The 10,950-nt window shown below is 47.2% G+C and overlaps 1 protein-coding gene across 4 annotated transcripts in view; it reads left to right on the top strand.

The window, feature by feature from the left end:
• Positions 1-9,843: 9,843 nt before the first annotated feature.
• The window catches only part of smarce1 (SWI/SNF related, matrix associated, actin dependent regulator of chromatin, subfamily e, member 1), a 49,703-nt gene continuing 48,596 nt past the window's right edge, over positions 9,844-10,950 (top strand). For 3 of the 4 annotated variants that reach the window (XM_055656774.1, XM_055656775.1, XM_055656773.1), the window contains exon 1: positions 9,844-9,879. In XM_055656774.1, the coding sequence (XP_055512749.1) occupies positions 9,873-9,879 (7 nt within the window). In that variant the 5' untranslated portion in view covers positions 9,844-9,872. The remainder of the gene's footprint in view (positions 9,880-10,950) is intronic. The other variant, XM_055656776.1, reaches the window with a different exon arrangement.

Genomic DNA, 10,950 nt, shown 5'->3' with positions numbered 1-10,950 from the left:
TTCCTTGGAGCGCAGGAGGATGAGGGGTGGATCTTATAGAGGTGTACAAAATCATGAGAGGAATTGATCAGGTAGATGCACAGAATCTGTAGGGGAACCGAGGACCAGAGGATATAGGTTCAAGGTGAAGGGGGAAAGATTTAATAGGAATCCGAGGGGTAACTTTTCACACATAGGGTAGTGGGTGTATGGAACAAGCTACTAGAGGAGGTAGTTGAGGTAGAAGGGTCTCAACCCGAAACGTCGCCCATTTCCTTCGCTCCATAGATGCTGCTGCACCCGCTGAGTTTCTCTAGCATTTTTGTCTACCTTCACTAAGGTATGCTGGGGAAAGGGGACGGAACTGTGTTGATTCAGGCTTACCTGTTGTCCAGCTTACCTCCTTTATTCCTCTAAACCTTTCCTATTCACATACCTATCCATATGTTGTTATTGTACCTTCCTCTGCCACGTCTTTCAGCAGCTCATTCCATATAAGTACCATCCTTTTGCTCTGGTATTTTATTTAAGGCACATGTTTAATCAATAATGTTTTATTATTAATGTTTAATGTTTTATGTATCATTCCTAACTGTCACTATGTCATTGTTGCTGGCAGAGCAGCAAGCCAAATTCCTTGTATGTGAATACTTGGCCAATAAACTTAGTCATTCATTCATTCACCCTTTGAGTTCAAAGGTTGTCCCTCAGATGTCCTTTCCACAGATGCACCAGGGGGAATAAATTTAATAGGTTCCTATTAAATCTTTCCCCTCTCACCTTAAACCTATTGAGGGAGTGCAGCATAGGTTCACCAGGTTAACTCCCGGGATGGCGAGACTGTCATATGTTGATAGAATGGAGCGGCTGGGCTTGTATACTCTGGAATTTAGAAGGAAGAGAGGGGATCTTATTGAAACATACAGGATTATTAAGGGTTTGGATACGCTAGAGGCAGGAAACATGTTACCGATGTTGGGAGAGTCCAGAACCGGGGCCACAGTTTAAGAACAAGGGGTAAGCCATTTAGAACGGAGATGAGGAAAAATATTGTCTTTAGTAACTTGTCAGTTTCTTTGTTGAACTAAATTAAGGCGCATGTTGCAATCAAAAGCGCTTGAACAATTGGTTGGGAAGAAAGCCAAAGTGTAAGAAAGACGACTGCACCTCCTTTTCAAGAGCAGCTGGCTCTTGCACGTTAGGTGCCAAAGCATCAACATGACCCTTAAACGTGCTACCTCCCGTTGCTCTATTCTGTCCATAAACTACTGCACCATCAAACATCAAGTTCTGTGCCTTCCACCACAGTGATGAATGCTGTGGTGGATGTTTGTGTCACAGTTTTATTGTGGTTGTGTGTTCCTTATTACTGTTCCGCTGCTGGCAACCCAAAATTCCACCGACCCTGGTTGTGTGGCAATTAAATTATATCAATTATATCAACTCATCCACTGGAATGTGAATGTGAGTTGTGAATCTGTGGAATTCTCTGCCTCAGAAGGCTGTGGAGTCCAATTCTCTAGAGGCTTTCGAGAGAGAGTTGGATAAAGCTCTTAACGAGAGCGGAGTCAAGGGATATGGGGAGAAGGCAGGAACGGGGTGCTGATTGTGGATGATCAGCCATGGTCACATTGAATGCCGGTGCTGGCTCGAAGGGCCGAATGGCCTACTCCTGCACCTATTGGTCTCTGGTTGGGAAGAGCCGATCCTGGACTCACCTTGACTTTGACTTTGTCCCTTACCATCTGGACTCCCGCAGCAACGGCTGTGAAGGGTGGAGGTCCCGACCACAGGGGAAAATGGAGGAGGACTGGCCAAGTTCTGTGCCTTCCACCACAGTGATGAATGCTGTGGTGGATGTTTGTGTAAAACATTTTTTATTGTGGTTGTGTGTTCTGCTGCTGGCAACCCAAATTCCACCGACCCTGGTTGTGTGGCAATTAAATTATATCAATTATATCAATTGTCTATTGGTTCTTGATGATCATATCTTGGGAGAAACATAAAGAGAATAAGGAAAGGAAAATGAGAAGAGTTGATAGGGCTGGGATGGGGAGTGGGAATGTGTTTAATGTTCACATGCCCACCATGAGGCTTGCTCTGGCAGTGTAATTGCCAAAGGCAACATCAGATGGGGAAATGCAACCTAAGCTGTTCGACTACATGCATTTCAAGAATTTGCTGATTATGTATTTGTAAAGGGCATTCATGAAAAAACAAGTTAAATACTTTGCAATGTTGAGGCATGTCACAAGCAAACAATTGCAGATACATTTCACAAGCAGTGATACCACCTGTAACTTCCCCCCCCACACACGAACAAGGTGCCAATTCCTGCTTATGAGTGGGATGGAACTGCAGATGCCGGTTTAAATCGAAGATAGACACAAAATGCTGGAGTAACTGGCTATAGAATCCCTGCTTATTATTGACTTTAAGGGATGTGTAGCTTTTGTTCTCCAGTGGTAGTCCTGACCATGGCGATCAACATTCCTCAGAGAGAAATATCGGTGATTGTGGTTTAATTTACAGCCTTGATAACTGCTCACTTGTAACTATTAAGCCCATTTATGAGTGTGGTTACTGTGTGTGGATGTTCTCATCCAACCTGCTCCCACAGGCGTGTCGCCAGTTAGTGATCAGCAGAAGAATAGGTGGATTATATACTGACATTGCTCAAGGTACTTAGCCCAATTGGCATGTTGATCTTGGAACCCTAGATGAGATGCAGTAACTACATCCTCAAACCTGGACTATCCTGGACAAAAGGACACAGAGTGCTGGAGTAACTCAGCGGGTCAGGCAGCATCTCTGGAGAACATGGACAGGTGACGTTTCTGGTCCAGACCCTCCTTCATAGTCTGAAGAAGGGTTTCGGCCCGAAACGTTGCCTATTTCCTTCGCTCCATAGATGCTGCTGCACCCGCTGAGTTTCTCCAGCTTTTTTGTGTAACCTTCTTCATACCTTCTGCGTGATCTGCTGAGTTACTCCAACACTTTGTGTCCTTTTGTGTTTTAAGCAGTATCTGCTGTTCCTTGTGTCTACTATCCTGGACAATCTGCTTTGGCTCGTCAATAGAACATGGCATTTATATCTTGCCTTTCATTTCACCTCCCAAAGTTTTTTCTAGCCAATGAAATATTTTACAAGTGTGTTTACAGTTGTGCTGCAAAACCTGCACCAGTCAAGCTCCGCAGTGAAGTGGGGATAAATGGTCAGGAAACACCTGCATTGTTGTCTTGTGTTTTTCTCTCTCCATCCAGGAACCCTGGCAAGGATGCGTAACAACTCACTTGAAAGGTGGCACATTTGGCTAGTGTTTTCATGAATGCCCTTTACAAATACACCATGTAGCCTTTGGTGCCTCAGGTCAGCGGATCTGCTGCTCCTTGAGGTACCAAGGTCTAAGCGGAAGCTCAGAGGGGATAGAGCCTTTTCTGTTGCTGCCCCGGCACTCTGGAACACCCTGCCGCTGCAGATCAGACAGGCCCCTTCACTGTCCATCTTTAAATCCTCCCTAAAAACTCACTTTTATTCAGTGGCTTTCGACACTGGCTGAGACTTTGTTCCTGTTTTAATGCTTTTAATGTCTTTTAATTTTTACTGTTTTTATAGTCCTGTCGTCTTAATGGTTTTAGTAGTTTGTAATAACTTTTTGTTGACTTCCCATGTACAGCACTTTGTGGTAACTGATGTTGTCTAAAAGCGCTTTATAAATAAAGTTATTATTATTATTGTTATTATAATTACACTGCCAGAGCAAGCCCCATGGTGGGCATGTGAACATTAAGCACATAACACTCCAATCTTCCCACTCCCTATCCCAGCCCTATCAACTCTTCTCATTTCCCCTTTCCTTTTTCTCTTTATGTTTCTCCCAAGATATGATCATCAAGAACCAATATAGACAGTAGGTGCAGGAGTAGGTCATTTGGCTCTTCGAGCCAGCACCGCCATTCAATGTGATCGTGGCTGATCATCCACAATCAGTACCCCGTTCCTGCCTTCTCCCCAAAGTCAAAGTCAAAGTGGCCTTTATTGTCATTCAGACCTTGCGGTCTGAACAAAATTTTGTTGCCTTGCAGTCCTACATATAGTAAAAATGACAAAAACACACAATAAACACAAATGTAACATCCACCACAGTGGGTTCACCTGGCACCTCCTCACTGTGATGGAAGACAAAAGTCTTAAAGTCTTTGTCTCTTCCCTTCTTATTCTCCCTCTGCGTCGAGGCGATCCAGGCTTCAGATGTTGTGACCCTGCCGGGTGATGGTAAGTAACGTCAGTCCCGCGGCTGAATCCGAGCTCCGCAAATGGGCCAGTTCAACTCCGCGACCCGGGGTGGTCGAAGCTGCCGAAGCTCTTCACTTTCTCTTCACTTTAAGAGATCTATCCAACTCTCTCTTGAACGCAGCCAGAGAATTGGCCTCCACTGTCTTCTGAGGCAGAGAATTCCACAGATTCACAAACCCTCTGTGTGAAATATCTGGAGCACCAGCCAGATATTTTAGCGCTCAATTCTCTGTGAATGGGATTTGAAGGAAGGAATTCTTTGGTACAGAGAGGACGAGCACCGGAATGACGGTGGACGTGACCATAAAGGGGAGCAGCAGGAACAAAGTACAGCATCTCTGACTTGGAGAAGCTCAGAAAAGATTGGAGAAACTTGGGTCTGGAGTTTCACCAGTTGCCCACCTGCTTCTTGTCTCCAGCAGAAGTGAGGTGTAAAATCAGTTTACATGCGCACATCAGCCATGGCTGCTAATTCCGTTGCTGGGATTCATGTCTCACCCCATACAGGGCACCAGGTACACTGCAGTCAGTGCTCTTGTTGATCTGAAACGCATGTTTGACAATGCTGCCTTGAAGGTGAAATTATCACAGCTGTCATAAGTGATAGGAGCAAGACTAGGCCATTCGGCCCATCAAGTCTACTCCGCCATTCAATCATGGCTGATCTATCTCTCCCTCCTAACCCCATTCTCCTGCCTTCTCACCATAACCTCCAACACCCGTACTAATCAAGAATCTATCTGTCTCTGCCTTAAAAATACCCATTTTCTTGGCATTCCACAGATTCACACCCCCTGGCTGAAGAAATGTCTCATCTCCTTCCTAAAAGAATGTCCTTTTATTCTGAGGCTGTGACCTCTAGTCCTAGACTCTCTCACAAGTGGAAACATCCTCTCCACACCCACCCTATCCAAGCCTTTCACTATTCTGTAAGTTTCATTGGCTGTAGGCCAATGATTGAATGTTGCAGGTGATGTTATATTCCACCTGCTCTGTACTGGGGGGGTAGATGCCAGGAGCCCGACTCTCCAGTGCTTCCCCAGCACCCAGAACCATTATTACTATTTAGTTTAGTTTATTGGTGTTACTGAGGTACAGTGAAAAGATTTCAGCGGAGAGACCATACATGATTACAATCAAGCCATCCAGTGTACAGATACAGGATTAGGGTATAACATTTAGTGCAAGATATAATGTCGTAAAGTCAGATTAAAGATAGTTTGAGGGTCTCCAGTGAGGTGGATGGGAGGTCAGGACCACTCTCTAGAGGACGGTTCAGTGCCCGATAACAGTTGGGAAGAAACTGTTCCTGAATATGAAGGTATTTGTTTTCAGACTTCTATACCTCTTATTTGATGATAGAGGGGAGAAGAGGGAGTTACCAGGGTGATACTGGTCATGCTCATGGCCTTGTCGTGGCAGTGTGAGGTGTAGATGGAGTCATTGTGAGGCAGGTTGGTCTGTGTGATGGTCTGGGCTGCGTCCACAGCTCTGTAATTCCTTGCGGTCTTGGATGGAGCTGTTCCCAAACCATGCCGTGATGCAACATGACAAAATGACTGATCTAGCTGAGATGGGTGCAGCCCTGACTCAGGCATTCAGACTGATGTTCACATCAAACAGCCTGAGGTTTAAACATTGTGTATGACCTAGAGGTTGTACATGTTCACAGTGTGTGATCTCATTATAGCCCTGGATCTGGGTGCCACAAGCATGACTCTCTCTCTCTGTTCCTCGTGAGCATGGAAAATTCCCTCTAGTTTTTAATGAACTTGGTGCTGAATCCTATGCAGTAATCATTTTCAAGCCAGGCCTTGATCAATTCAGTCTTACAAAGAGATGAGCTTTTAGAGAAATCAACAACAAAAAATACCAAAAATTAAATTCAAACCTTCATTGCAGGGCAAAGGAATTCAATTTCACATTAATAATGGGTACATTTTAAACTGTTTTAGTCGTGATAATGAAGGAATGTGGTACATTTCATGGTTTGTGTTCCTGTTGACCTTGCTGGTGGGTTAGGGAGATGATTTCGGACTAGCACAGACACTGCACCCACCACACTCTGTGTGTTAAAATTAAAACTTGCCCCACACATCTTTAAACTTTGGCCCCTTGACCTTAAAGCTAAGCCCTCTCGTCTTTGACATTTCCATCCCGGGGAATAGCTTCTGACAGTCTACCCTATCTATGCCTCTCATCATTTTATATACTTCTATCAAGTCAGCAGGCAACTATTGGCTTCTAGAAAAAATAATCCAAGTCTGCCCAACCTCTCCTATAGTTAACACCCCTCTAATCCAGGCAGCATTCTGGTAATCTTCTTCTTCAAAGCCTCCACATCCTTCCTGTAATGGGGGCGACCAGAACTACATGCTTCTTCTTGCGTATGGAGTGCACAGCCTAAAGTTGAAGGACAACTTGTTCTATTTGATCTGATCTGATTGTGCACGCCAGGTTGATTGCATTCGTCGACACAGGGCGGACCACGTGAAGGTCGCAATCTCCCACCCCCGAACTGCATGCAGTACTCCAAATGCGGCTTGGCCAAAGCCCTATAAAGCTGCACTTTCACTTTCTCTCTTACTCTCAATGCCCCAACATATAGAGGCTGAGTAGCAACTTGATGGGCCGAATGCCTTAATTCTACTCCAATCACTTATGATCTCTTTATGATCATCCAACTCAGTATCCCGAACCTGCCTTCTCTCCATAGGGTGATTTCACTAAAGGTCACTGGAGCGTAGATCCGCACCCACGTGACCAAAAATCTCAAGTGGAGGACATTCTAGAGTTCCGGTACATGTTAGTGAATGGGAAAACACGCACTTTCACACCTGTAAAAAACATCGAAAACGGCCAGTTTTTGATCTGCAATTTATTGTGCCAGTCGGGGTGACCGTGAGGCACAGCTACCTAGATTTACAGGGAACAAAAAAAAGATAGAAACTAAGGTAAATTAAAGAGGGAGCTGAAGGTACAAATCCAGAGGACGTGGATAGCGGACATTTGCCGTGGAGATTTAAAGGTCCAAAATATCGGGAATTATCGCGTTTGCTCGCTGAATTTCATCAAAAGTAATGCATTATTGACTTACATGTTTTTAACGGGTGTGAAAGTGCGTGTTTCCCCATTCACTAACATGTACCGAAGTGACATATGTCCTCCAGTTAAATTTTTCGGTCACGTGAGGGGGGGGGGATCTACGCTCATTTGACCTTTGGTGAAATCACCCTATAGCTAATGAACTGTGTGGCCTCAACTACCTTGGTTTATACTCTCTAGAATTTAGAAGATTGAGAGGGGATCTTATAGAAACTTACAAAATTCTTAAGGGGTTGGACAGGCTAGATGCAGGAAGATTGTTCCTGATGTTGGGGAAGTCCAGGACAAGGCGTCACAGCTTAAGGATAAGGGGGAAATCCTTTAAAACCGAGATGAGAAGAACTTTTTTCACGCAGAGAGTGGTGAATCTCTGGAACTCTCTGCCACAGAGGGTAGTTGAGGCCAGTTCACTGGCTATATTTAAGAGGGAGTTAGATGTGGCCCTTGTGGCTAAGGGGATCAGAGGGTATGGAGAGAAGGCAGGGATGGGATACTGAGTTGGATGATCAGCCATGATCATATTGAATGGCGGTGCAGGCTCGAAGGGCCGAATGGCCTACTCCTGCACCTAATTTCTATGTTTCTATGTTTCTACAATCTGTGGCAGAGAATTCCAGAGACTCACCACTGTCTGTGTGAATCCACTAACATGTACCGGATGTATCGCATGTCCTCCACTTGAGATTTTCGGTGACGTGGGTGCGGATCTACGCTCCAGTGACCTTTGGTGAAACCACCCTATAGAGAATGCAGGGCTGGTCCTGAGGCAGGAACATGCTTGACCCCATGTTGTCGAATCTGTGCGCGGCGAGCACAGATGACGTTGACGTTCACGTCGTTCACGTCGTTCACGTCGTTCACGTCGTTGGCGTCGTTCACGTCGTTCACGTCGTTGACGTCGTTCACGTCGTTTACGTCGTTCGCGTCGTTGACGTCGTTGACGTCGTTCACGTCGTTCACGTCGTTCACGTCGTTCACGTCGTTGACGTCGTTGACGTCGTTGACGTCGTTGACGTCGTTGACGTCGTTCACATCGTTCACGTCGTTCACGTCGTTCACGTCGTTCACGTCGTTGACGTCGTTGACGTCGTTCACGTCGTTCACGTCGTTCACGTCGTTCGCGTCGTTCACATCACACGTCACCACGTCACTGACGTCACGCACGGCACTCACGTCACTCACGTCACCCTCACACAACCCGCAGATTCCACACAAATATATTTACTGATTAAAAATCACCGACCCCCCCCCCGTGATGTGGGGCCCGGGCCCGGCCCGGTAAACCCCCCCCCCGGCGGGCGGCGGGGGGGGGGGATTTATTCGGGCCCGGGGGGGGCGGGGGGGGCGTGTGTGGAATGTGACGCCGGGCGGGCGGGCGGACAATAGACGCCGACACTCGCCGCTCCTCCTCCCGCCGTCGCCGCCACTCGCCGCCACTCGCCCCCCCGCCCCCTGTAAGTCCGCGCCCCGTCTCCCCCTCACCCCGCTAGTCCACGCACTCACTGCCCGCCGGACAATGCACTCTGATCCGGCCCGGCCCGCTCCGGACAATAGTCGCCGCTCCGGACAATAGTCGCCGCTCCGGCCCCGGCCGCCCCCCCCCCCCGTGTTTGCCGTGTGAGTGGGGCCGGGCTACAACACCCCCACCCTGGGCTCAGGCTGTGCTCTGCACCGCGGGCCCCGAACCCCGGCCTATGGTCACAATAGACAATAGACAACAGGGGCAGGAGTAGAGGCCAGTCGGCCCTTCCAGCCAGCACCATTCGCCATTCACCGTGATCACGGCTGATCATCCACAATCGGTACCCAGGTCCTGCCTCTCCCCTCCCCATATCTTGAAAGTATCCAGTATCCAGAATTGGACTCCACCGCCCTCTGACAGAGAAATCCCCACCCTGCCCCCGCCCTCTGGCCCTGGCAGAGAATTCCCCCCCCCTGCCCCCCCCCCCCCCCCCCCCCCCCGGACATTGGTCCCCACTCTGGGCCCCGGTTACCGGGCTGTGGTCCCCACACTGACCCCAGGACTGTGGTCCCCACCCTGACCCCAGGGCTGTGGTCCCCACCCTGACCCCGGGACTGTGGTCCCCACCCTGACCCCAGGACTGTGGTCCCCACCCTGACCCCGGGACGGTGGTCTCCAAATTCGACAGGCCGTGCCCTGCACCCCGGGCTGAGTCAGGTCCCCACCTTGGCCCCGACACCCCCTACTGTGGTCCCCACCCCGGCCACTGCTACTGATCCCCAGGCTGTGACCAGTGATCAGGGCAGATGGCTGCGAGTGCCCACACCATCCAGGGAAGCTGCTGCTGCTTCACTGCCAAATACTGATCTAAACTTTGCTTCATGAAACAGTGGTCATTCAGAACATTTTAAATTAATCTTGGAGGCATGCAGACAATAAACTGAACTCTTGCTGTTTTCAAGAGATTTGGGTTTACTAATATTTCCTACTTCTATTTCAGATTGCTTGTAAGAAATTGTTGGTGCCATCATGTCAAGTAAGATAAATTTATGATTATTATTTGTTCCTAATCTTACACTGAAATATTGACTGGAATCATGAGAGAGTGCAGAAATGCAGAAAGTCAAATTTAATTAGTTTTGTTTTGATGGAAAACTAATTAAAAAGTTACCAGATTTTGCATTCTTTCCCATTCCATTTCTGGAGGTCTTGCCCTGCCTGACAACCCAATGGAAGAGTACAGTGCAGGATTGTGCCCTTCGGCACCTTAATGTTTTTGCCAAACATGATTCCCAGCTGAACTGATCTCAAGATCCATATTCCTCTGTTCCCTGTACTTCCATGTGCCTATCCAAAAGTCTCTTATACACCTTGATTGTATTTGCCTTCACCACCACCCCTGGCAGTGCGTTTGTATATATCTCAATCAGCACCCAGTACAGATCCCTGTGGAACACCATGGTCACAGATAGAATATCGATCTTCCATAGTCTATGACAAAGCCAGTCCCAAATCCATAGAACCAAGTCATCGTGAACCCTGTATATCTTAATATTATGGATCGGTCTACCATGAGGGACCTTCCCAAAACCGTACCAAAATCGGGATGACAGATTGCAACCTTCACGTGGTCCACCCTGTATCGACTGATGCAATCAACCTTGCGCGCACAAACAGAAGATCAAACAGAACAAGTTGTTTAGGAAGGAACTGCAGATGCTGGAAAATCAAAGGTACACAATAAAGCTGAGTTTCTCCAGCTTTTTTATGTACCATCAAACAGAACAAGTTGTCCTACAACTTTAGGCTGTCCATGCCATACGCATGAAGAAGAAGTACTAAAATCCATGTTTACATCCACCGCCCTACCTTCACCAATCTCCTTCATCATCTCCTCAAAAATACCCAATTATGTTAATGAGGCACGATCTGTCGCGTAGAAAACCATGCTGGCTTTTCCTAATTAGCCCATTCTCTTCCAAATAGGAGTAAATCATATCTCCAAGAATTCTCCTCAATAGTTTTGTGTATGCATAAAATGGGATTTTCCTTAATCAAACTCACCCATGACACGTTCTAAACTTCAGTTCCTCGTCCCAGCATACAG

This window comes from Leucoraja erinacea, chromosome 27 (genome assembly GCF_028641065.1).
Source record: "Leucoraja erinacea ecotype New England chromosome 27, Leri_hhj_1, whole genome shotgun sequence".
Lineage (NCBI taxonomy): Eukaryota > Metazoa > Chordata > Chondrichthyes > Rajiformes > Rajidae > Leucoraja > Leucoraja erinaceus.
The sequence above is the reverse complement of the archived record's forward strand: the minus strand, read 5'-3'. Positions and strand labels throughout refer to the sequence as shown.